The sequence below is a fragment of the Onychomys torridus genome, chromosome 3, assembly GCF_903995425.1.
Source record: "Onychomys torridus chromosome 3, mOncTor1.1, whole genome shotgun sequence".
Lineage (NCBI taxonomy): Eukaryota > Metazoa > Chordata > Mammalia > Rodentia > Cricetidae > Onychomys > Onychomys torridus.
Window position 1 is genome coordinate 110,833,190 of NC_050445.1, and position 27,076 is coordinate 110,860,265.

Sequence of the window (27,076 nt, forward strand, 5' to 3'; positions counted from 1 at the left end):
ACTCCCCAATCATTCAGTTGAGTGCAGCAGCCACCTCAGGCTGGTTTTGAACTATACACAGAGGACTTTTAAGTGTTAATCATGAAAGCCTGAACAAGGGGCTGCCATGCTACTAAACTCTGATGGATTTCCTCTCAGAGAGTCCCAGGACCCCTTTGTGGTAAAACCCATTCTTTAAAAAAAAAAAAAAAAAAAAAAAGTTGGGGATTTAGCTCAGAGGTAGAGCGCTTGCCTAGCAAGCACAAGGCTCTGGGTTTGGTCCTCAGCTCCCCCCCCCCCCCAAAAAAAAAAAAAAAATACAAGCCGGGCGGTGGTGGCACAGCTTTTAATCCCAGCGCTCGGGAGGCAGAGGCATCTCTTTGAGTTCGAGGCCAGCCTGGGCTACAGTGAGAGTTCCAGGAAAGACACCAAAGCTACACAGAGAACCCCACCCCACCCTGCACCAAACATACAAAGAAACAAAAACAAAAAACCCCACCAAAACCACCAACAAAAATACCAGGAAAAACTGTAAGAGCAGAACTCTTGCCAGCCAAGGTTTATCAAACATAATTTATTTATAACAAAATACACTTTAAGAACTTAATTCTAAAGAAAGCCCAGAGATTGAGAAGAGCCTCCTTCCAGGAACACCAGAACAGAAGACATGCTCCCAGCTGGAGGCCACAGTACCAGCTGAGGCAGCATGGGTAGAGGCCACAGAGGACCTGGCAGCCAGTCCTTTTTTTCTCAGGCAGTCCCACAGTAGCCATGTCCCTGCTAGGCCCACAACTGTACAATTCCAGTCAACTGGTGGTGACAGGCGTTTACTGTATCAGTGAGGCCGCTTGGCCATGGGCTCTTCCTCCTTCTCCTGCTTCAGCCACCGGTCCAGGAGGCTGCTGGTGGCAGCTCTTTTCGTAGGCAATGGGCTCTTCTGTAGAAACTGGCTGGACCACTGGGGTACACCTGACTCATCCTTTTTGGGTGACTCGGGGGCTTCTTTTTTGGGTGACTTTGTAGACAGCCATTGCATCATCCTTTGACTGCTGCCACTTGTCTTGGACTCCTACGGGAGAGAGAAATCTCTTAACATCCGGGTTTGAGCTTCAGAGGAAAGAGCCAAAACACTGAGACAGGAAGAAGCATGCATCCCAACCCCCAACCTACTCCTGCATAAAAGGGGGTGGAGAGTGCTGGGGGTGGGGGTGGGGAGAAGCACTTAAAGACCAGAGGACAGGAGTCAGGGTGGAGCTGCAGAGTCTTCCAAACATGCAGGGAATGAAGCGTCTTCTAGGAAATTCAGTGACTCAATGGATGGGAATGGACACTGGAAGCGAGGCTGCCACCACCCTCAGAGTCAAAGGCTTCCTTCCCCTGCACAGTGTGCCTTGTCACTGCTCCCGGTGCTGCCTGGGTGCCACACCCAGCCCCGAAATGAGAGGTTCTCTATGAGCAAACTGCAGAGATAGAGCAGGACACAGAAGAGTACTGTAACTGGTGGTGTGGGTGCACACCTTTAATCCCTCAACTTGGGAGGCAGAGGCAGGTGGATCTCTGGATTCAAGGTCAGCCTGGTCTACAGACTCCAGACCCACATAGAAGGCAAGGCAAAGCTCTAACCCCAGCAGCGGGTAGTGTCTCCCTCAGGGATCATAACTGTCAGTCTAGCTCTGGGTTCACTAAGAGATCCTGTGTCAGCCGGGCAAGGTGGCACACGCCTTTAATCCCAGCACTTGGGAGGAAGAGGCAGGCGGATCTCTGAGTTTGAGGCTAGTGAGTGAGTTCCAGGACAGCTAGAGTAACATACAGAGAAACCCTGACTCAATAAACAAACAAACAAAAAACCAAAAAAAAAAAAAAAAAGGAAGAGTACTATCCAGTCCAAGGTTAATTATGTAATTATATTAAAATTTTTATTATTATGTATGTGCACACGTATGGGTATGCACATGCCACCATTTGCATATGAACATCAGAGGATAATTTGCAGGAGTGGACTGAGAGAATCACATATGGGTTCTGGAGACAGAACTCAGGTCATCAGTAAAGTAAGGTGCCTTTACTTGCTGAGCTCTCTTGCTGACCCCATAATTAAATTTTTAGAGGAAAAAAATAATCAGTGTCAGGACTGCAAAATATTTCAGAGAAATTAGACAAAAAGAAAAAAAAAGCAAGCAAGCAAAGACAATGACAATGACCATCAGCAAAGAAAACAAGATCCTTTTGGGGGAAATGTAGAAGGCCAGCTGGTCCTCACAGTCCTCTGATACTGCTCCAACAGCCCTGTCCCATGGAGCATGCTGCTCCTGCTCCCTCCATGCCATGGAGAGATGAGATGCTTCCACGTGTCAGTGGAACTAGCTTTCTGATGGGGAAGTTCCCTTCCCTTCCCACTGCAGGCATTTTGCCTGCTCATGTTCCTTCAACACATCACCTGGATCCTTGCATTTAGTTACAGAGCACTTCAAGAACACTCTCAGGTACTCTGGACTAGAGCTTCTCCAACTGATAGCTGTGAAAACAGGTACACAAAAGAATCACAGCTGGGAGGCTGAGAGACAGCTCAGTCAGTAAAGCACTTTGCAAGTGTGAGGACCAGAGTTCAACCCCCACCATCTACATAAATATGCTAGGCATGGTGGCACACACTTGTAATCCCAGAGCTGGCGATGCAGAGAAAAGGATCCTTGAGGCTCTCTGGCTAGTTAGTCTAGACTTATTGGTGAGCTCCAGACTAGTGGACTCCATGTTTCTGAAGATGGTACAGTATCTGAAATGGTTCTCTGGCCTCTACACATATGTGCACATGAGTGTATATATACATGTGTACTTGTATACACAGAGATATGAATACACCACATTAAGAAAAAAATAATCATAGCTGGAACAGAGACTCAAAACTCCTTTCTCATGGGGCAGTGGTGGTAGCACATGCCTTTAATCTCAGGCAGGAGATCTCCGTGAGTTTGAGGCCAGTCTGGTCTACAAAGCAAGTTCCAGGACAGCTACTGCAGTGACACAGAGAGACCCTGTCTCAAGAAACTAAAGAAAACAAAAATCAGAAACAAAAAAACCCTTCTCACATTTCCCCTTATATTGAGTCCTAGACTCATCAAGGAGATTCTTAACAACAGAGAAAGCCAATTTTTCCCTGAATATTGATTCTATATATTTAAACAGGGTCCAGAATTTAATTGTCTGGAACCCACAGCCTGTTAACATGGTAGATAAGCAAGCATGCCATCACTGAGCTGCACTCTACCTAGCCCTAGAAGTTACTTTGAAAGAGTTTTGTGTCAGGGGCTGTGGTGGTTTGAAAGGAAATGGCCTCCAAAGAGACAGGCACTACTAGGAGGTGTGGCCTTGTTGGAGAGAGTGCATCACTATGGAGTCAGGCTTTGAGGTCTCATATATACTCAAGTCACAAACAGTGAGACAGTTCACTTCCTATTGCCTGCAAGATGTAGAACTCTCAGCTCCTTCTCCAGTACCATGTCTGTCTGCATGCTGCCATGTCCTGTCATGATAATGGACTAAACCTCTGAAATGGTAAGCTACTCAATTAAATGTTTTCCTTTATAAGAGTTGCCATGGTCATGGTGTCTCTCCACAGCAATAGAAACCCTAAGACAGGGGCTAAGTTACATCCCTTCTATGTTTATCTTCCAAAGAGTATGAGAGCTCTGGATAGTTTAAATTAAAATTCTGACCAGGCATGTTGGTACATGCCTTTAATCCCAGCACTTGGGTGGCAGACGCAGGCAGATCTCTGTGGTTTGAAGCCAGCCTGGTCTTCATGGTGTGTTCTAGGTTAACCAGGGCTACACAGTGAGACCCTGTCTCAAATAAAAAAAATTCTGATTGTGGGTGCTAGAGAGATTTAAGGTTCACTTAAGCTGGAATGACAGATAGTGACATGCATGTCTTGGCCCATACAGGGAAATACCATCTCTGCCCCCTTTGATCCCGTTAATACATCAAGGGTCTATGAGGCACCAATCATTTCAGGACCTCCCTACAACAGTGGTTCTCAACCTTCCTAATGCTGTGACCCCTTAATACAGTTCTTCATGGTGTGGTGACCCCAACCATAAATTATTTTTGATGCTACTGCATTACTGTAGTTTTGCTGCTGTTATGAGCAGTAACAGTTAAGAGCACTTTGCTGCTCTGCAGAAGGCCCAGGTTCATTGCCAAGCACCCATACTAGGCAGCTCACAACTGCCTGCAACTCCAGTTCCAAGAGATCAGATGACCTTTTCTGGACTCTACAGTCACTGTACTCATGTGCACAAACCCATCCACAAACACACACATATATACATAAATAAAAATTAAATAAATCTCTAAAAAATCATAGGAAAAAAAATCCAGGTGTGGTGGTGCATGCCTTTAATATCAGCAATAGGAGGCTGAGGCAGATGGATCTCTGTGAGTTGGAGGTCAGCCTGGTCTACATAGCCAAAGTTCCAAGCTAGCCAGGGCTACACAGTGAAATTCAAATCACATGAACTCAAATGAAATAAACATCAAGACAAGAAGGGCATATTCTGAACAACAGGAGTCTCAGAATGGACTAGCCACAGTCCCTACCTTCTTAACCACCAAGTCAGCAGGAGCCAGACACTCAGGAGTGTTGTTTCGGGAGTTGTTCACCACTGAAGAAACTGGATGGAAGGTAATATTGTCTACGGGGTGGATTAACTTCAGAGCTTCCTGAGTGGTGACCTCACCAAAGTTAAGCCATTTCGAGACTGCCTCTTCTCCGTCCAGTATGGCAGGCATCCTGGCCAGGGATCAGACGGAGAGGTAGATGAAGGTAGGGGAAGGAAAGAAACTAAGTCAGTCAATAGTTCAGGTAGCAAAGGGGCTCCTGGTCCTCACTCTTACCTCACCTGCTGACGTGGCCCCATGTTCCCTGATATAACCTGATGGTGCACTGGAGTCAACACTCAGTTATGAAATTTCGTGGCACGGGCAGTAAAGAACACTAAGACTGAATCTGGTGCACGCCAGTGTACCCCCAGAGAGTTGGTGAACTTTCCTTGTGCCCTGGACTTGGAAATGAGATTCTGGAAAAGTCTGTCCAAGTATCTCCAGACATCATCTGTGAGAGACCTCTATCAAGAAAGGGCTGACCAGTCATTGAAGTGAGCCTGTAGTCACAGCTGCACAGGATGCTGAGGTGGATGGATCATTTGATCCCAGGAGTTCAAGCTAGACTGGGCAACACAGCAAGACCCATCTTTTGTTCAGTTTTTGAGACAAATTCTTGCTGTAGTCCAATCTGGCCTCAAACTCAAGATTCTCTTGCCTCCTTTCTCACTCCTTACATGTTAGGATTACAGGCCCGGTGCTGCCACACCAGGTGAGATACATTTCTTTCCTCCTTTTTTTTCTCTTTTCTTTTCTTTTCTTCTTCTTTTTTTTTTTTTTTTTTTGAGACAGAGTGTCTCTGTAGCCCTGGCTGTCCTGGAACTCACTCTGTAGACCAGGCTGTCCTTGAACTCAGAGATCCACCTGCCTCTGCGCTAGGATTTAAGACAGGCTTTAAAACAAATCTCTTAAAGAAAGGCCCGACAGCCAAGGCGGCATACGCACAGCCCCAGCACTCAGAAGAATGAAGCAGGAAGGCTGCTGGGAGTTTCAGGCCTGCCTGGATTTCCACAGGAGTTCCCGGCCAGACTTGGACAGAGTGAGACCCTGCTTCAAAAAATGAAAGTGAACAGGAGAGAACAAAAGACCTTTAAAAATCTCTGAAATTCATACCTCTTGGGCTGTATTACATCTTAGTTGATGTAATACTTTAGGAGACAAATGTCTAAACACTTACAAAAACAGATAAATGCTTTAACTTCAACAAATCAACGTACTTAATTATTTTAAGATTTATTATTTGTAATTACATATAGGTGTGTGAGTATACATGTGGGAATGTGCATGTGGCTACAGGTGTCTGTAGGGGCCAGAGTCAGTAGATCTTCAGGAACTGAGTTATGAGCTGGGTCCTTTGGAAGAGCAGCAAGTGCTCTTATCCACTGAGCCATCTCTCCAGCCCTTCAACATGTGTTTTAAAAATCAGAGGGTTGGGAATCAAATCTCAGTGACATACCACTGGCCTAGTAAACTCATGGTCATACTAAGTACACATTCAACCATGGGCTATACCATCAGCCTCTAAAAATATTTTAAAATCTCAGAAATCCAAATGATTTCACGTGGCTTTTACTATGGAATTTTTCAAGCATGTCAGTAATGGTTTTAGAACTATATATCATGTTTTGGGAAAACTGATTAATTTGTACAAGTTAGTTTCCCATTCTCTAAAATCAGAGTAAACTCTCCCCAGAAAAAAGTAGTGACTTGCCTGTTGTGTATGTCACTCAAGCCTCTGCAGGAATCCACTGTGATGATGCTGTAGGAATACAGGCGCTCTCCCTCTGGGGGTTCCCAGCAGTCAAAGATCCCTGCCATGGTTAGCAACCTCCAGTTGTCCCAGACCTTGTCCTTGCTGTCAGGGCTGTCTGAAGCATCATTCCTACCATACTGGAAACAGCAGGATTAGACATGCTGAGTACCGCTTCAGACTCACTGCAGATCAGCTGCTTTGAGGCAATTTGGCCATTTTATTTTGACCCTATCTGACCCACTATCATCAACACCAACAGCCTTCATGGCAAATGTCTACTGAAGTTGTAGATTACAGCTTCCTAATACTTTCAGAATGTGATACCTTCACTTGGTTTCAAGCATTTAAAAATCTAGCTCACCACTCACCTAAAGCACAAGGAGACACTAGAGAAAATACAAGCCTGTGCTGAATAAAGATAATGAAAACTGCAAGATCCAACCCACTTCTATTCCTATGATAGTGACTTTATCTCATATTAAAGGCATAATAGAAGAATTCCCAGGAATAACTTATTTATTTCGGTGTCTGTCCTATATATACACTGCGTTTAACAAAAACTCTAAGAAGTATAAAGTTAGAAGAATCTACCGCCAAGAGAAATCATCAAGAGAACCAGACTCAAGGCATGATTACATTTCCCAGATGCCTTACTTAAAACCTTAAAGGCTCTTTAAACCAACAAACATTACCCAAACTGAAACACAGAGAAAAAGAAAAATTCAAAAGATACTGTTCAAGAACTTTGGGACAATATCAAATATTCTAACACATCAATAATATATAGATAAATGCTTTTTCGACAAATAAAGCCAGACTTCAAGCTGGGATTAGTGGCACATGCCTTTAATCCCAATACTCAGGAGGCAGAGGTAGGCAGATTTCTGTGAATTTGAGGCCAACCTAGTCTACATAGGAGTCCTAGGACTGCACCACAGACAGATTACAGAGAAACACTGTTTCAAAAATAAAACCAAACAAAACCCCAGAAACATAAAACCAAACAAAAACCACTCAATTAAAAAACAGCTGGGGAGATGGCTCAGTCAGTAAGGTGCTTCCCACATGAACATAAAGACCCAAGTTCAATCCCCAGTATCCACATTAAAGTTGGACACAGTGACATATGCATATCACCACTTGGGAGCTTGCTAGCCAGCCAGCTGGCCTAGGCAAACCAGTGAGCTTCCAGTTCAACGAGACCCTGTCTCAAAAAATAAGGACAACTGAAGTAGACGTGCAACATCAAACTCTGGCCTCTATCGCATCTTCAAGTAACAATACATGCACTTATGAACACACACACACACACACACACACACACACACACACACACACGAACATACAAAAAGGTAAGTAACAGAAAAGGAGCAAAGTTAATGAGATAAATAAAAGACAATTAGCAAATATTTTAACCCAATTATTTCAATAATTATAGTCAAGGGAAACATTCCAAACATAAAAGACTTCTTGTTAGATTATTTGAGAAAGACAAGCTATGTGCAAAGTCCATGTATTACTTGCTCTGGAAAGCCTTCCATGATGCCCAAGTCTGAATTTGATGCTGTCGTGAGTTCTTACAACTGTACAGGTGTACCTTCCACGAGTGTTCATCACTACATTCCTTCATGTTCTCTTCTCTCCCCTCCCCAACCCCCTTCTCCAGGGCAAAACATGGTGAGGCCTCTGAAAAGGAGAGAAAAAAAGTATGGAGGGAAGGTGACAGTGGTGGTAAATAGGGAGAAAGTAGGGAGAGAAATAAGGGAGGAGTCCTAGAAGGGCTGAATTAATTTTCTTAATTGTAACAGGAAAAATCAATCCCATTAGAGAATCTAATTGCAAGATTTAACCTCACCCTGAAATAGCATAACAGGCAGGACAAGCATGCTGGCTTGGTGTATGAGTAAGGGCTGGTAGTGAGGTCTGCGACCAATCCTGGTACTAGCGGCCCCTTAAGAGAGCAGGAGCCTCTCGTGAAGGAGCAGCAGTCAAATGGTGTCTCAGGTCTCCAGTGGTAGAAGCTTATTTGAGTGGAGAGTGGCTTTCTTCACTTTCCTTGGAAGAGGGACAACATATGGCTAACAAACTGACTGGATACCAGAAGAGCTGAAAATGGTTCTACCTTTAAAGCTGGATAGTTTGCTACCACTGAAGAACCTTAACTAGATGGGAACACACTGAAGAATGCAGTACTCTACACCTACAAAGACAAATCCAAGCTTGTCAAGGGTGACTAGGTAAATGAAGAGGCTTAGTTGAAAAACCCAAACAAAGAAAGAAGGAAGATAGGAAGGGAGGTGGCAGAAAGAAAATAATTGTAAGGAAAAAAGTGAAAGTATTCAGTTCAATTTGGTTTTGAAATGTCTGGCTAAGGAGAAAATAGTTAAATCCTTATTTATATCAAACAGACAAAGCCAGGTCCATCAGTAATTGAGCATCCAAAACTGTTTTTCTTGCCTGCCTACTCCTCTCCTAAAAAATCAGTCTTCAATATTGGCTGGCCAACACGCACTATCTTGCCAGGCACGGTGGCACACAACTTGAATCCTAGCACTCTAGAGGCAGTTGGATCTCTCCACATCCATGGCCAGCCTCGTCGACATACCAAGTTCCATGACAACCAGAAGCACATAGAGAAACTGTCTCAAAAAGTAAACAAAATAACACACATCTTAGAAACCAACAACATTTGGCCCATCTCATTTTCAGCCCTTTTTTGCCTCCTAGAGTTTCCCTAGTGAAACAATTTTAGCAGGTGCAAACTACTAAATCTAACTGAAAAGGAAACATAATGTTGGCATGTCTGGTTTATTTTCAACTTTCTAATGTTGGCATGTGAACCATTTATATTATGTGTCTTACAATGAAAGTTCAATGAAGGACATGTTAAATACAGAATTATCATGTGACTTGGCAATTTACTAAGTATATATAGACATAAAGCCCTCTCTGCAGCAATGTTCTGACCAAAAGGTGGAGACTGAGTGGTTTAAGACAAAGCAATTCACTTGGCATGATGATATATGACTTCTTTGGTCCCCCCCACCCCCCACCCAGGAGAGGATTTCTATATGTAGCCTTGGCTGACCTGGAACTTGCTCTGTAGGCCATGCCACGCTGGCCTCCAGCTCAGAGATCTGCCCTCCTCTGCTTCCCAGGTACAGGGATCAAAGACATTCACCACTATACCTGGCTGGTACGTGCCTTTAATTCCAGCATTTAGGAGGTAGAACTGGGTAGATCTGAGTTTGAGGCCAGCCTGGTCTTCAAATTCCAGTCCAGAAAGAGACACAAAATGAAACCCAGAGGTGGAAGGTAAATCCCTATTGCTGAAGATACCATGCCCTTCAGAAACAAGGCCCAAAGAGCCTCAAGCTGGAACTGACACAATGCCCATTCCCTTAGGACTAGTTTCTATGGGACAAAAAGTCACTATGCAAGCTTCCAAAGGAGGGAAGCAACCAATAATCTACCCAGCTAAGATGCTGATGAACCACAGCAATGACTAGTATGGCATGATAACTCTGAGGGTGCAGTAGTGGCACACACACCTTGGTGGTAACCAACGCTCTCTAATTAGACTTACCCATTCAACAAGAAGGAAATCATGCCTGGTACTATGGACCTAGTTAACTCAGTACTAGTGAAGTCATGGATACTGGAGGAGAATCTACAACCACTACTTACTAAACCAGAATAATTCCTAACAACAATTTAAGCATTTGTCCTCATACCCACAGATAAGTGTAGTCTTTATCCCTCATCAAGGGAACTTCTTTTTGCAACAAAGACCATTACAGAAAACCATAACCCATCAAAATGAAGAGTTATAGAGCCCAGTCTCAATGGATACATCTATAAAATACTCCTGTACCTGAGGTTCAGAGAATACTGCAAAAGAATAGGTGGAAAGATTGAGCCAGAGGTTTTAGAGTTGACTATGAGACTAATAATGTCATAAACTAAATTCATAAAGTCCCAGCAACATGACTGCTCAAATGTGAGCTGAACAAGGACACCAATGAACATGCCAACGTAGATGGGGGTGGGGGTGAGGAATGAGGTGTCCACAAGGCCTGAACCCTACACAAACACAACAGCAATCGAGAAATGCTGGGAATGGGAGAAATAATCATTCCCAGAGAAGAGCACAGCAACCCTATAGTCTATAATGCCTGGTAGTCAGCACTGAAAACATATATCATAAATAACATATGGACTGAGCAGATTATACCTGGGAATGTGTGTGTGTGTATACACATATACATATATGCATGCAATAAGAATGAAAAAGAGGTCATGAAACTTGGAGGGGTTATATGGGGCATTTTGGATGGAAGAAAAAGAAAAATGTTATATTATCTCAAAAATAAATTACAGACATGTATTAACTTAATGATGAGATACTTCTAAGAAATTTGGTATTAGGAATTTTGTTGTGCTAACAGTGGACTGTACTTAACATACCCTAGGTTACATAGCAATGAGTAGGGTCATTATCATATATGTATCCTACTATTTATACAAACATTGCTGGGGTTGGGGATTTAGCTCAGTGATAGAACACTTGCCTAGCAAGCGCAAGGCCCTGGGTTTGGTCCTCAGCTCTGAAAACAAAAAACAAAAAACAAAAAACCCCACATTGCTATATGGTATATGACCTTAATTTGTTTCTCTGTCTTTCCAAACATGCTGTTCATGCAACTGCTGATACCTTCTCTGTCTTGATTTGAGGAAAATAGATGAAGTATGGTTGTCTCTGGCTTGTTCCCTGACACCGCTGCCACTCATAGAATCCATCTGCTAAAACAACACAGCGTCGTCCTTTTCCCAGAGGAACCTGAGAGAGAAGAAACAGGATATGGTCACAGTGACAGGATTCCATTACATGGACTTTCAGGTTCAGCACTGTACTTCAGTGGTAGAGGGCTGGCCTAGCATGTACAAGGTCAGAGGTTCCACCTTCAGACCACATCAAATGTGTGTGTGTACACATATAAACCAAAACACTCAGATCTCATGTGTGACCCTAGAGGAGTTACCCTTTATCTTTTTAAAGTGTTTGGTGGGGAATGACTCAGGCAAGTACACTACCACAGAGCTACATACCCAGAGGAGTTAAATTTCTCTGCACTTCAAATCTCAAGATTCTTTTTTTTTAAAGAGTCAAGATCTCACTACATAACTCTAATTGTCCTGGAACTCACTATGAAGTTCAGGCTAGTCCTGAACTCAGAGAGATGGGCCTGCCTCTACCTCCTGAGTTTTGAGATTAAAGGCATATACCACTATACCTGATTTTAAACATTCATTTTTTTAAAAAGTACATTTATTTCTATGTGTCACAGTACATGTTTGTGTTGCGGGGATATATGATCACACTGTGAAGCCTGAGTCTGTGTTAATTAAATAAAATCCACCTTGAGTCAGGAGGTGGAGCCAGCAAGTGGTTGACAGAAAGCAATCATTGAGAGTCAGAGGGAGTCTGAAAAATGGATAGAGAGATGCACAGGGAGTAGGAAGGAGGGATTTGAATGTGGCAGTGCTTTTTCGTTTGGATCTACGGAAGAGGCTCTCTTTCTGAGACTCTGGTGAAGAGGGAAGGTCAGCTAGTTGCTCCTCAATCTCTTTGAGCCAGAAAGTTTTCACCCCAGCCTCTGACTCCCGAGTCTTTATTGGTAAATACAACAATAGAGATTTTGCTAAAAACTACATTTGGTGGCAGCAGTTACTGGCTGAAACAGTAGATTTAGGTGCAGCCTCTGTGCTGGCAGAAAAACATGTTTGTAAGTAAAAGGACAATTTGCGGGAGTCAGTTCTCTCCTTCCTATGCGTGAGCTCCAAGAGATCAAACTGTGGGCCTTATGCTTGGTGGCAAATGCCTTTACCTATTGAACCATCTAATAGGCCCCCATATTGTTTGTCTGGTGTATCAAGTCACCACTCAACAGATGTTAAAAAAAAGATTAAATAACATACATGTTGAACTCAGAGTCCCCCAAAGACCATCAAGAGACCAAATCTGATGCAAAAGCAGATTTTTATTGTTTCGCATTAACTTGGGCCACTCCCTCTATTTGACACAACAGCAGAGCAGGAGAGACCCTGAGTAGCAATGGGGCAGGGTTTTTATAGGGGTAGCAAGGGAGGGTCTAGGGGGTCTACAGACTACATAGAAACAGACTCGGGATTGATTTATGTGAGTGTCAATCATGTTAGAAACTTTTAATTGGCATAAGTTAGTTAGGGGTTACAGTTACCCATTTTTGGGCAGGCCTGGACAAGTCCTAGGCTTTGTCCTTGAGCTGCTGTGGATGCTGGCTGGCCTAGCATGTACTGACTGTGGGGGCTGGCTCAGTGGCCTAGGCTTGGTGCATCCTATCTCCCTGTCTCTGCTGGCAGGGGCATCAGTGACTAATTGTCTTTTGTTCATGGACCTCCCGGAATCTGCTTGCTCAGGTCTCAGGAAACAGAAATTGAGGCCTGTTCTCTGAGAGAAGACTAAGCAGCCTGTTATGGTGTCTGCTTGGTCCTTTCAGTATATAAAAGCAAAACAGTACTTTCTCATTGAACAGGAACAACAGGTAAACATGGCCACTAGAGTTGTATAGCAGTTTCCTTCAGGAGGAAGAGGAGACTCATGAGACTCCAGAGGTAAACAAAACAACACACACACCTAAGGAAGTAGAAACTTGCAAGACTGTAGAGACCCCCTCTCCAGCTTTATAGGAGAAAACAACACATCTCCTGGGGATAGGAGACAGACCAGCCCACTGCAGAGAGATCCAGAGTGGCAGCTTGTAAGAGCTGAGGTGGCTTTCAGTGATGACGCTGCTTTTTGAGTCATCCCTACTCCTACAAGTGACCCCATACCCATACTCCTCTTAGTAACCCCAATAAAAACTCACTGGTTCACCAAATTGAACTTCTGTCTGTCTTGGGCTCCCTTTCAGGGGTAAGTAGATGTGTGTGTTGCATTTCCTCAGTTAAAGTTTGCCAACAATAGTCTCCACAGTTTGCTCCAAGTGGACCACACTTTCTAGTATTCACATACTATCTCATCCTTTCCCAGACTGAATTAGGCTGGCTCTGAATGACAAACAGAACACAGCACAAGCAATGCTGTAGACTGGTAAGACCAAGTCACAAAGCTTTTGTAGCTTCTGTTCTGCCTTCTTGAATTATGAGCACTGCAGCAAATGAGGTGCCACATCAGAAGCCTGGCTACGATACTCTCATGCTCAGAACGTAGAAAGGCTTCTAGTTGTTCCAGCCATACTAGCTATGGTATCAGCCATGTGTGAAGAAGCCATTTATCTGTCTTCACTCTCTAGTGCTATGGCAAAACACCAAGCCCAAAAGCAACTCAGGGAGGAAAGGTTTTATCTCTGTTTGTAACTTATCATGAAAGGAAGTCGGAGCAGGAACTCAAGGAGAAACTGAAGAACATGATCCTAGTGTTTTGGAGCACAACTTAAATTCTAGTACTTGCATGGCAGAGGCAGAGGTAGGAGGATCTCTGTGAGTTTGAGACCAGCCTGGTCTACAAGAGTTCCAGGGCAGCCAAGGCTACACAGAGAGACCATGTCTCAAAAACAAACAAACAAACAAAAAATTGAATTCAACAATAATTGAAGCAGAAGACATGGAGGATTGCTGTTTACTGGCCTGTTTCACATGGCTTGCTCTGTTTTTTTTCCCCCCTAAGGATGGAACTGACAATAGTGAGCTGAGTCCTTTCACACCAATTGTTGTTCAAGAAAATGCCCCACAGACATGTCTATAGGTTAATCTGATGGGAGTGTTTTCTCAATTGAGGTTCCTTCTTCTCAGCTTGTATCAACATGACAAAAAACTAACCAGCACAACTACCATAGTTATCTACCCCAGCCTGGTAAGTACATCAGACATTCCCAGTAAAAACTGCCTTGCTGAGCACAATTAGTCCATAGTATATGAGTGATAATTGTTTGTCTTTAAATTTTTATTACTTTTTTACTTTTGGTGGGGAAGGGGCTGATCATGCTACCGTGGGCATGTGGAAGGTCAGAAGACAACTTACGGGAGTTGGTGCTGTCCTTCTACCATTTATGTTCTGGGGGTTGAAGTAAGGTCATTAGCTTGGGTAGCAGGTACTTTCTTTACTCAGGGAACTTTCTGTCTGTTACCTCCACCCCTATTTTGAGATTTAAGGTCTTACTGTATATACCTCTGCTTGGCCTGGAACTCACTATGTAGAACAGGCTGGCCTTGAACTCAGAGGTCTGTTGGCCTCAGCCTCCCAAGTGCTGGAATTAAAGGTATATGCCACCAAAATGGGTCAATTGTTTTTGTTTTAAATCACTTTTCAACCTCTGTGATAAAAACATCATGACCACGGTAGTATGTTTTTGTCTCAGTTCCTTTTCAACTGTTGTGGTAAGACTCCATGGCTAAAGCAACTTGAAGTTTTACTGGAGGCATACACTTTCAGAGGGTGAGTCCGGGACCATCATGGTGGGGAACATGGCAGCAGGCACAGGTAGGGTACTAAAGTAATAGCTGAGAACTTATTATATCTTGAGGCACAACCAGCAGACAGAAAACGTGAAAGAGCTAGTTGGGAATGTCATGGGCTTTTGAAAAGTCAAAACTCACCCCCCAGTGACACATTGTAGCACGAATCCTAATTGGTTTTAAAAACCTGGAGATATCAGGGTAAATGCTGAAAGATCAGAGAGACAAAGGAACAAGCCACAGTACCTCTCACCTTACCAACTCCTCAACCGAAGACAAGACTGAGCTCCTCCTGTCTCCACCCTCCTTATATTCCTTTTCTCCACTCAGCCACATCACTTCCTGTTTCAACCTCCCTAGTGCTGGGATTAAAGGTGTGTTCCACTACTACTGCCTGACCTCTATGGCTAACTAGTGACTAGTTCTGCCCTCTAATCTTCAGGCATACTTTATTTGTTAGCACATACACAAAATATCACTACATTTTCCCTTTTTGTCTAAAATAAAAAAAGATTATAACTAATATAAAAAAAACTATATACAATAAGTACAATAACTATATACAATATATACAAGCAATAATTATATCAATAATGTCTAATCCATTAATACTTGACAAATTTGGAGAAAATACTCCATTATTTATCCTATTTTGATGAGTCCAAAGTGTTGTACCTAATTCATTTTCTATCCTAACTTGCATTACCAAGCAAAAATTATCTTTTGATGTCTCTCAAACTTAGATACTTTACACCTCTTTACTGAGTTTCTTTTCTGAATTTGTTAACAAGGAAAACAATAACTATCTAGTCTTCAACTCCAGAGACCTGAGAAGGAAATAATATTAACTGAGTAAGTAGGAAGTGCAAGCAAATGATGTTCAAAAATTGTGAGAAATGACAGAAACAGCTGCCTGGGCAGAAACATGGCTTTCAGAGCTGGTGGTAAACGTGCCTCCACCACGAGACTAGCTTCTCAAGGAACCAAGGAATGAAATTCATAGCACTAAATGCCCACATAAAGAAGTTGGAGAAATCTCACACTAGTGATTTAACAGCACACTTTAAAGCTCTAGAACAAAAAGAAGCAAACTCACCCAGGAGGAATAAATGCCAGGAAATAATCAAATTGATGGCTGAAATCAATAAAATAGAAACAAAGAGAATACAAAGAATCAATGAAACAAAGAGTTGGTTCTCTGAGAAAATCAAGATAGACAAGCCCTTATCCAAACTAACCAAAAGGCAGAGAGAGAATCCAAATTAACAAAATCAGAAATGAAAAGGGGGACATAACAACAGACAACGAGGAAATCCAGAGAATCATCAGGTCATGCTTCACAAACCTGTACTCCACAAAATTGGAAAATCTAAAAGAAACAGACAATTTTCTGGATAGGTATCACATACTAAAATTAAATCAAGACCAGAAAAACAATTTAAGTAGACATATAACCTCTAAGGAAATAGAAACTGTCATTAATACTCTTCAAACTGTTCCACACAATCAAAACAGAAGGAACACTGCCAAACTCTTTTTATGAGGCTACAGTTACCCTGATACCCAAACCACACTAAGATCCAACAAAGAAAGAGAATTACAGCCCAACCTCACTCATGAACATCGATGCAAAAATACTCAATAACATACTGGCAAACTGAATCCAAGAACACATCAAAAAAAAAAAAAAATCATCCACCATGATCAAGTAGGTTTTATCCCAGAAATGCATGGATGGTTCAACATATAAAAATCTGTCAACGTAATACACCTTATAAACAAATTGAAAGGAAAAAAAAACATGATTATCTCATTAGATGCTGAAAAAGCCTTTGACAAAATCCAACACCCCTTCATGATAAAGGTCTCGGAGAGATCAGGGATACAAGAAACATTCCTAAACATAATTAAGGCAATTTACAGCAAGCCGACAGCCAAAATCAAATTAAATGGAGAGAAATTCAAAGCAATTCCACTAAAATCAGGAACAAGACAAGGCTGTCCACTCTCCCCATATCTAGTCAATATAGTACTTGGAATTCTAGCTAGAGCAATAAGACAACAAAAGGAGATACAAAAAAAGGGTGGGGTACAAATCAGAAAGGAAGAAGTCAAACTTTCCCTATTTGCAGATGATAAGATAGCATACATAAGTGACCGGAAAAATTCTACCAGGGAACTAACTCCTACAGCTGATAAACACATTCAGCAATATGGTGGAATATAAGATTAACTAAAAAAAAAAAAAAAAAAAAAGTAGCTCTCTTATATACAAATGATAAAACAGACTGAGAAAGAAATCAGAGAAACACCATCCTTTACAATAGCCACAAATAATATAAAATACCTTGGAGTAACTCTAACTAAGCAAGTGAAAGACCTGTATGACAAGAACTTTAAGTCTTTGATGAAAGAAATTGAAGAAGCTATCAGAAAATAGAAAGATCTCCCATGCTCATGGATAGGTAGTATTAACGTAATAAAAATGGCGATCTTAGCAAAAGCAATCTACAGATTCAATGCAATCCCCATCAAAATCCCAACACAATTCTTCACAGACCTTGAAAAAACAATACTCAATTTCAAATAGAAAAACAAAAAACCCAGGATAGCTAAAACAATTCTGTACAATAAAGCAATCTCTGGAGGCATCACCATCCCAGACCTCAAGTTCTACTATAGAGCTATAGTAATAAAAACAGCTTGGTACTGGCATAAAAACTGACAAGCGGACCAATGGAATTGAATTGAAGACCCTGACATTAATCTGCACAACTATGAACACCTGATTTTTGACAAAAAAGCCAAGACCATACAATGGAAAAAAGAAAGCATCTTCAACAAATGGTGCTGGCATAACTGGATGTCAACATGTAGATGATTGCAAATAGATCCATATCTATCACTATGCACAAAACTCAATTCCTAGTAGATCAAAGACCTCAATATAAATCCAGTTACACTGAACCTGACAGAAGAGAAAGTAGGAAGTAGCCTTGAATGCACTGGCACAGGAGATCACTTCTGAAATACAACACTAACAGCACAGACACTGAGAGCAATAATTAATAAATGAGACCTCCTGAAACTGAGAAGCTTCTGTAAGGCAAAGGACATGGTAAATAAGACAAAATGACAGCCTAAGGAATGGGAAAAGATCTTCACCAACCCTACATCTGACAGAGGGCTGATCTCCAAAATATATAAAGAAACTAACAATTGCTACAGATCTAAACAGAGAATTCTCAACAGAAGAATCTCAAACAGCCGAAAGACATTTAAGGAATTGCTCAACATCCTTAGTCATCAGGGAAATGCAAATCAAAACGACTCTGAGATACCATCTTACACCTGTCAGAATGGCTAAGATCAAAAACACTGATCACTGCTTATGTTTGGAGGAGAGGTTATGCTTTTATTTCCACAAGAAATGAGAGGCTGTGGATTCATTCTGTGTTAAGAAAAATCAGCTACATATCGAGATCCAGGATAGGCACCAAAACTACACGGAGAAACCCTGTCTTAACAACCCCCCCCAAAAAAAAAGAAAGAAAAAAGAAAAATCAGATTTGGTTGAGGAAAACCTCCTGAAAAATCTCCGATGGAAACAGATGGCCCAGATGTTTCAGAGTGCCTATGTTGCAGTTTCTTCTGAGTCATGCATCCAGAAAGGCTTCAAGGCTGAGATGATCCAGCCTCAGAGACTACTCTAGTCAGGACTTGACCATAATCCTAAATTTTCTTAGGGTCCCCATAAGATTAACAGTGCCCCCAATCAGCAGGAAGTAGCCTAGAAAACTATGTCTACATTCCCAAAAAATGGATTATGAATGTTTGTCTCTTTAGGGAGTACGGTTAAAAATTGCTATTGATCATAGTCAATCTCTTTCTAAAAGAAGAAAGGGGAATATGATAGAAATGATGGGGGAAAAAAGGATAGAATATTAAATCTACTTTAATCCAAAAAAGAACGGTCAATCTTTTTTATTTTCTTTTTTTATTAAGAGATTTTCTATTCATTTTACATATCAACCTTAGATTCCCCTGTCCTCCCTCCTCCCACCCACCAGCCTTCCCTCACAACCCACCCTCCATTCCCATTCAGTTGAGGACAACTGCCAATCTTACATATTTTACATCAGTATGGATTTCAGTTTATTGATACAAATTTAAAGTTAATTTTATTATACTGTATGTATATTTGTACTCTTGTTTAGGATATTCTGTTTATGCAGCTCATTTAAAAATGTAATATATAATTAAGAAATGTAGATTAATAGTCATCTATAAAAGTAAACTTATAGTCATGTTAGGTATGTTTTCAAGGGAATACAGAGATACAGTTCAGATAGACAGACAATCTTCAAACACTTCAAAGAACTACAGAATATGGCATTTAAAATGTTTTAAGAACTTAGACTTTTCATGACGAGACACGTCTGCTCCTGGCAGCACCAATTACTTCAAAGAAAATGATGGGCATTAAAGAAACTCCATATGGAGTTTGTTTTCTTTATGGCAAAAGTTAGCCATATGGGCAAAGAAAGTGCCCTTTCCTTGACTGCTGACAGAATGCTGTACAAACTAGACAAGCAGGACACAAAGGAAAATGACTGCAGAACTTTGCCAAGACAAGGTAGGACAGTCCTTGAAAATTCCTGCTTCACAGATAAGTCTGTCAGATATGCTTGGCCTGTAGGCCAAAGATGGATGCCCCAATGTTGCAGAGGAATTTTGGGTGACTGTCCAGGCATTCTGATGTCCCTGTCATTAGGTAACATTACATCCTTCTGGAGTCTTGATGAAGTTGAAGAATAGATAGTTATAATAAAAGATAAATTAGATAGAAAACCTTAGACTCACCAAGATAAGATATAATTATTTTCTCTAATTTTGTCAAATGCAAATGGATTAGATGTTACTGTAATTCTTAATAACTTTTTGTTGTATAGAATCTTAATATGTTAAAGTTAAAATCTTCCTTTTAATTAGACAAAAAGGGGGAAATACTGTGGAATAATTCTCTTGTACACTGTAGATTTGTCACTTGAATTGGTTTAATAAAACACTGATTGGCCAGTAGCCAGGCAGGAAGTGTAGGTGGGGTGACCAAATTAAGAATGCTTCGAAGAGAAAGGGTGGAGTCAGGAGTCAAGAGCTAGACACAAAGGAAGCTGTACTGAGAAATGGTACCAAGCCATATGGCTAAATATAAATAAAAATTATGGGTTAATTTAAGTGTAAGAACTAGTTAGTAATAAGCCTGAGCTACCACCAAACATTTATAAGTAATATTAAGCCTCTGAGTCAATTATTTAGGAAGCGGCTGCCCAGATATTTGGGAGTTGCTGGCGAGACAGAAACTTCTGTCTACAGCAAGGACACACTAATCCTTCTCAACCAGTTTTACCAATTAAGACCAAGTATTATGAGCCTATGGGAACCACTCTGTTTCAAACCACCATAACCAATAAGTTTGAGCATTGTTGGTCTGAACACAGCAATAAATTGAACAAGACTCAACATTAACACTTGGGAATACCTTATTTATTAGGTATACAAAATACTAAACAGTGTTAGAAAGAAGTTCCTAGGTGGGTTACCTACCTTGAATGACTGCTTCTCCATTATGGTATCACTACGACAGTTAGTAGTGTTGAACTGCAGCTTGGATGGATCACTTTCCTTGAACCAAGATGGAACCAGGCCCCATCGCATGGGAAAAATTATCTGCTCTGATGAGTCTGCATCCTACCACAGAAAAAATGTTCAGATTAAGCACTCGGATTGGTGTTGTATACTTGTAATCTCAACGTTCAAAAGGCTAAGGCACAGGACTGCTGCTAATTTAAGGATAGCTTGGGCTACATAGCAAGTTCTAGGCAAATCTGGACCACATACAGAAATCCTGGGTCAAGTGCTAGAGAGATGGTGCAGTGGTTCAGAAAACTTGATGCTTTCTGGAGGGCCTGAGTTAAGTTCTTAGCACCCATGTCTGGCAGCTCCACTTGCTTGTAACACCAGCTGCGGGGTATCTGAGGCCCTCTTTCCACTGGCATACACTCAAACAGATATATAAACACACACATAAATTAAAAAAAATAAGGTTGAGCAAGATACAAAAATACAATTATTTTTATATTGTTATATATTGTATTTATATAAAAATACAAATACAGGCTTAGATACAGAAGGAAGACCATAATCACTTATATACATTATTATAAGTTAATGACATACAATCAATACAAGGCTATTAAGAGTGAAAAAGTCAGCTGGGCATGGTAGTATAAGCTTTTAATCCTGGTACCTGAGAGACAGAGGCAGGCAGATCTCTGTGAGTTCAAAGCTAGCCTGGTCTACATAATGAGACCCTGTCTCGAAAGAAAAAAACAAAAACAAAAACAAAAAAAAGGAAAAGGTAGACTGAAGAGTGGTGGGCAGAAAACACCTGTAATCCCAACACCTGGGAAGCAGATGCGTTGTGAATTTTCAGGCTAACCTAGGCTACATTGCAAACCCTGTCTGAAGAGGTCATAAGCCCAAGGAGGGATACTATTAGTCTTCTTTTTGATAAATGGACATGGTGTCAAGCTAAATATTTACTTTAAAAATTCTTTATTTACTTAGATCAGTGCTGTTCTCAGCCTTGGTCAGAGAAGCTTCCAAATGTAGAGGATGATGGTTAACACACAGGGGGGCCAGGGTACTGAGAATAATGACTTCTAAGTGTTCAGTTCTAAATGGGACACCTATATGATCCCCTGTAAGACACAGGGAACATCATGGAAGGGAGAAGAAAAAGAATGTAAAAATTGGAGAGAGGAAAAAAGTAGGAGAGGGATGAAGAAAAAGAGTAGCAGACAGGGTTGAGAAGGTAATGGAGGGCATTATATTCATGTATGAAATTGTCAAATTTTAAACAAGAGAATATAAAAATGGAAGGACTAAGCTGGGTGTAGTGTTATTTGCCTTTAATCCTAGCACTCAGAAGCTGGATGTGGTGGCATTCACCTTTAATCCCAGCACTTGGGAGGCAGGCAGATCTCTGAGTTTGAGGCCAGCCTGCTCTACAAGGAAGTTCCAGGTCAGCCAGGGCTACACAAAGAAATCCTGAGTAGATGTAAGGGTCTTATTATTAAATAAGAAACACAGAGCCAAATGCAGAGTTAAAAGCCCAAGAGGTCAGAGCAGTAGCAAGAGCTGAGACTTAAAACTGCCCTCTTACCCTTCGTTGCCACTGTTCCCCTCAGAAAGAGACCTACTTCCTGTGTGTCTGTCTTTACCCAACCACATGACCTTCTCATCACTGCCTGTCTATTCAGACCTTCAGGTCTTCTATGGTTGATATTGAGATTAAAGGCGTGTGTCTCCATGCTGGCTGTATCCTTGAACACACAGAGATCTGTCTGCCATGTGATCTGGATTAAAGGTGTGCGCCACCACCACCTGGCTTCTGCTATGGCTTGCTATTAGCTTTGACCCCCAGGCAACTTTATTTATTAACATACAAATAAAATCACATTTCAGTACAAATAAAGTATCACCATAATCCTGTCCTGAAAAATGAACAAAAAACGGTAGAATGACTAGGAGTACTGTGAAACTCTCCTCTGGAAATAACATGGATGCCGTGCCCATGAACAAGAGCAGCACTGCATACCCACACAAGGCCTGTTCAAGAACAGGCCCACCAACATTCAACATTCCACCATGGCGAGGGCCACGAAGCCCAGCCCTCCCAAAGAAGCTGCAGGCAGGTAAGGTTGTTGGGGAAGATTCACAGTCCTCAGTGGTGTAGCCACTGGGAAGCTGCCCTTGCTCAAGTAAGTAACCCTAACTAATGCACCCCCACCCCAGACATGTGAGCATGAGGAGGACTTTTTGTGAAGAAGGAGCTCACTGGAAGGAAGAGATGGGTAAGAGGCTAGTACATGGGGAGTATCCTCTGAAGGAACAATAAAAACTCTTAACTGCCCAGCCATCTGCCATCTCTTTCTTCTTTTGAGATAGGGTCTCATGTATCCCAGACTGGCCTCACATTCCCTATGTAGCCAAGGATAACCTCGAACTTCTTTCTGATCATCTGCCTAAGTGTTAGAATTACAGGTATGTTTTTCAAGGCCCAGCAAATCGCCTGTACTTTAACATGAAGCCACATAGACATAAAAATACTGGGTTGTGGGCTGGTAAGATAAGATGGCTTAGTGGTTGAAGTTTCTTGTCACGAAGTCTGACAAGCTGACTCTAATCCCTGGAACCCAAATTGTAGAAAAAGAGTAAAGCCCCCAGCAATTCTCAACACATATCCACCCTCTCTGTGCCACACAAACATAAAAATGAAATCATAATATAAGCTCTCATAGGTTAAGGGCCAGATATGTGATTCACATATTAAAAACAAAAGTACAGTGGAGAGTGGTATGTGAGAGAGAACAGAGAAAGGGGTGGGTGGGCGGAGGTTCTTAATCTGGGTCTCATCAAAGGTACTGATACAGACAAGAGAAATGGAAGAGTAGACACAACCCAAGATGAGTAAGGAGTTTACACCAGGAATGCCCAGAGCATTCATTTTTCACAGAAGTTAATACAGTAGGCCAGAGATTATTATTTTTAGGAGGTCAGATTCCAAGGCTGATTTGATTGGCATCTTGGGATGATTCTGAGTTTTCCCTTTCCCTAGCTGATAAGGGCACTTTAATCAAACAATGAAGTCAATGTTCAACACGTACAACCCTTCAGATACCGCAGGTAATGCTAAGGGACATTTAGTTTCTCCAGCTTGAGATTGCTACAGGTATCTAGTGGGTAGAGGCCAGGGGACTGCCAAACATTTTACAATGTACTGGATGGCTCTCTGTAACAAAGAATTATCTCACCCATTAAAATTTCAGCAGTGGGTCTGGGAGATTGTTCAGTGGGTAAAAGCACTGGCTGCTATTCTAGAGGACCAAAGTTTTATTCCCAGCACCCACATGATGGCTCACAAATGTTTGTTAACTCCAATTCTGGTGCCTTCTTCTGGCCTCCACAGATACTGTATGCATATGGTGCAGTCACTCATTCAGGCAAAACACCTATTCATGTAAAAATAAATATAAATTTATTTTATTTTTTTAAGATTTATTTATTTATTATGTATACAGTGTTCCATTTGTATGTATGTCTGCACACCAGAAGAGGGCACCAGATCTCATTACAGATGGTTGTGAGCCACCATGTGGTTGCTGAGAATTGAACTCAGGACCTCTGGAAAAGCAGTCAGTGCTCTTAACCTCTGAGCCATCTCTCCAGCCCCCATAAATTTTTTTTAATGTCAGTGATGTCTTGGTTGAAAAAATATTGTGCCGTGTCATGTCTTTCTGTAAGCTGTGAATATGTGTTGCGCTGTTTTGTCCTATGGCAAGAAAGTTTACAGCTTGGCAGGAAATCCAAGCGGAGACACAGAATAGAAAGAAGGGCAGCTGGCTGCCCAAGGAGCAATGAAATGCCAGCAGACTGTAACACCAAGGCCACGTGGCAACATATAGATTAATAGAAATGGGTTAAGTTATAAGAGTAAGCTAATAATATAAGCCTCTGTGTGTTTACTTGGGACTAAGCTGCTGAGGGGCGCAGGTGGGAGAGATTTGTCCCAACCACAGGGCCAGGCAGGACTGGAGAAACTTCTGGCTACCATCGTGTTCTCACAAATTCTACTGGGCACTTTGTGAGTTTTTTCATCATTGCACAAACCAACCCAAACACCAGGGCAATGGATACAAAGTGACCCAGAAGCTAAAATACTGAAAGTATTGCTCAGTATTAGTCATCTTTTCCTCTACAAGTTTTGAATTTGGAATAGAACAGCTGGTGGCACTGTGGTAGATGAAAAAAAAAAGAGGAAGTATTTTGCATATCAGTGGTTTCAAATACAAATATTGCTATCTATACGTATACACTGGCAGTTAAACTGCTGAAATGCTCCTAATTTTGTTTTAGAATTTATAGGTTTGAGAAAAATAAAGTATCAAATATTTACCAAATTAAGAAATCCTAGCAATTTAAACAAATCATATTACAGATGTGCAGTCAAATACTACATAGGCAAATTCAAATGACCCAGAGGAGGGCTATGTCTACTAGGGGCTCCATTTTCCCATTCCTGCTCCCCAAGATCCACCCATTGGAACAGGGACCACGGTCTGTTCAGCAGTTAAGGGGATTTGCTGTTTTTGGAGAGGACCTGGGTTTAATTCCAAGCACTGACACGGTGGCCTTCTGTAACTCCAGTTCCAGGGGATCTGAAGCCATGACTTCTGAGAGCACATACATACAGACAAAACATTTCTACACATTAAAAAAATGGTTTAAAATATTAAAAAAATAAAAAATATTCTTCATGTGGTAGGACTGAACCAAAGGCTCTTAGAATATAAAATATGCTTTATATCAACATTACCCGCCTCAATCACATTTTTTTTCTTTATTTTCTCTGCCCAGAGTGGGAGTGGAGCTCAGAGGACAACTTGCAGGAGCTGGTTCTCTCCCTCTATCTGGAAGGTTTCAGGGATCAAATCCAGGCTGTCAGGTTTGGCAGCATTCTCTCCCACCGAGTCCTTTTCAGGCTCTCAGAGATCCGCCTGCCTCTGTCTGCTTAGTGCTGGGATTAAAAGTGTGAACCACCACACTTGGCTGGGGATTTTTGTTGTGGCTGCTTATTTTTTAAAGACAGATGACATTGAAAAATCAATAATATTTGAAGGCTATCTTAAAAAAAAAAGGATTCAAGCCGGGTAGAATAATGACACACACCTGTAATACAGAATTCTGGAGACAGAGGCAAGAGGTTTGTTGTTAAGTATGAAGCCAGCCTGGCTTATATAGTGAGTTCCAGGACAGCCAGAGCTACGTATATAGTATGATTCTGTCTCAAAAGAATTTTTAAATGTATTCAACTATGAGGCTCATAAAAATTGGGCATGCATCAAAACAGTTTAATTGAGCCCGGAGAATACTGACTTACTCCTTACCAAGGCCCAGGATGATTTTCAATTAGAGCCTGAATCTACCTTTAAAGGCTGCTTTCAAGGTCATTCCGGAGGCTGGACAGACTTCACAGGAACCAGGAGTCAGAGGACCATCACCACGCTGGGCCAGAAGCCAGTACAGCGTTGACACAGTCCTTACCTTCTCAAAGTGCATCCGGGAGAGAAGCACTGGGCTGCTGGACTGGGGGCTCTTGTTGTAGGAGGGGCAGTACTTCTCGGGGTCCCTCCACTGCGGGAGCTGCCGCCTGCCCTGGCGATCGTGATAGGCACAGGCCCTCGTGAGAACATCTCTAGGCAAGTGACAGGATGTTCGCCCGCACATTCTTCAGCGCTGCCTCTCAGATCTATAAAGTCACAAAACTTGGGCTTTACTCCCTACGTCCCAGCGTCCTCCCTGCCTTTGCCACAGGATCCTCCCAGGCCACCTCTTTCACGCACGGTCCCTCAGGTCGGGGTCAAACTGTGGCGGCCACTTCAGGGCACGGCTTCAGTGTTCAGTGGGAAAGCCGTTCGCCCCGGGGTTTATTTCGATGGGTTCACGATTCTGCAAAGAAAGGCTAGAGCTCTGTGCATTCACACCAGCAACACTTGCCAGCCCGGGAGACCGCAGAACGGCCCTGCGCGCACCCGCTCTGCTCCAGGGGAGGGGCCTGCTGCACGCCGGGTCGGGGCTACGAACCTGGGCGGCCCAGCGCCCGCCCGCCCGCGCCCCCTCGGCGAGGCCCTGTCCTCCGCCCGCCCGCCGCGTCCCCTCGGCGAGGCCCTGTCCTCCGCCCGCCGCGTCCCCTCGGCGAGGCCCTGTCCTCCGCCCGCCCGCCGCGTCCCCTCGGCGAGGCCCTGTCCTCCGCCCGCCGCGCCCCCTCGGCGAGGCCCTGTCCTCCGCCCGCCCGCCGCGTCCCCTCGGCGAGGCCCTGTCCTCCGCCCGCCGCGTCCCCTCGGCGAGGGCCCCGTCCTCCGCCCGCTTGCCCGCGCCCCCTCGGCGAGGCCCTCCCTCTCCTCCTCACTCCCGTGTTTCCTGAGCCTGCCCCTCCTCCGCCAGCCCACGTCCCCTTGAGGAGCCCGTCCCCCGCGCCCCCGTCTCCTCACCGCCAGCGGGGCAGGTCCACTCTGCAGCACGTCTCGCGTCCTCCTAAAGGACACCCACCCCGCCCCCCCGGGG

General features: G+C 42.7%; 1 protein-coding gene across 2 annotated transcripts; it reads right to left on the reverse strand.

Annotated features, from left to right (window-relative positions):
* Positions 1 to 533: 533 nt before the first annotated feature.
* Hmces (5-hydroxymethylcytosine binding, ES cell specific) lies at positions 534 to 27,065 on the reverse strand. 2 transcript variants are annotated; one of them, XM_036181597.1, is made up of 8 exons: positions 27,004 to 27,059; positions 26,343 to 26,461; positions 26,057 to 26,261; positions 20,495 to 20,638; positions 11,106 to 11,231; positions 6,350 to 6,528; positions 4,576 to 4,768; positions 534 to 1,048 (listed from the first exon to the last, which is right to left on the reverse strand). In XM_036181597.1, the coding sequence occupies exons 3-8, from the start codon at positions 26,237 to 26,239 to the stop codon at positions 815 to 817; spliced, it is 1,059 nt and encodes a 352-aa protein (XP_036037490.1). In that variant the 5' UTR covers positions 26,240 to 26,261; positions 26,343 to 26,461; positions 27,004 to 27,059; the 3' UTR covers positions 534 to 814. The 2 variants fall into 2 exon arrangements, with proteins under 2 accessions (XP_036037490.1, XP_036037491.1); XM_036181598.1 differs by lacking the exon at positions 26,343 to 26,461 and having other exon boundaries at positions 27,004 to 27,065.
* Between the last annotated feature and the right edge of the window lie 11 nt (positions 27,066 to 27,076).

Excerpts from the sequence above, each read along its gene's own strand:
- Hmces (XM_036181598.1), bottom strand. The coding sequence starts at position 26,239 with ATGTGCGGGCGAACATCCTGTCACTTGCCTAGAGATGTTCTCACGAGG. Across the intron at positions 11,232-20,494 it reads TGGAGAAGCAGTCATTCAAG|GTTCCTCTGGGAAAAGGACG; the intron begins GTAGGTAACCCA and ends CTTCTCTCTCAG. Across the intron at positions 4,769-6,349 it reads TTGAGTGACATACACAACAG|GATGCCTGCCATACTGGACG; the intron begins GCAAGTCACTAC and ends ATCCCTGGCCAG.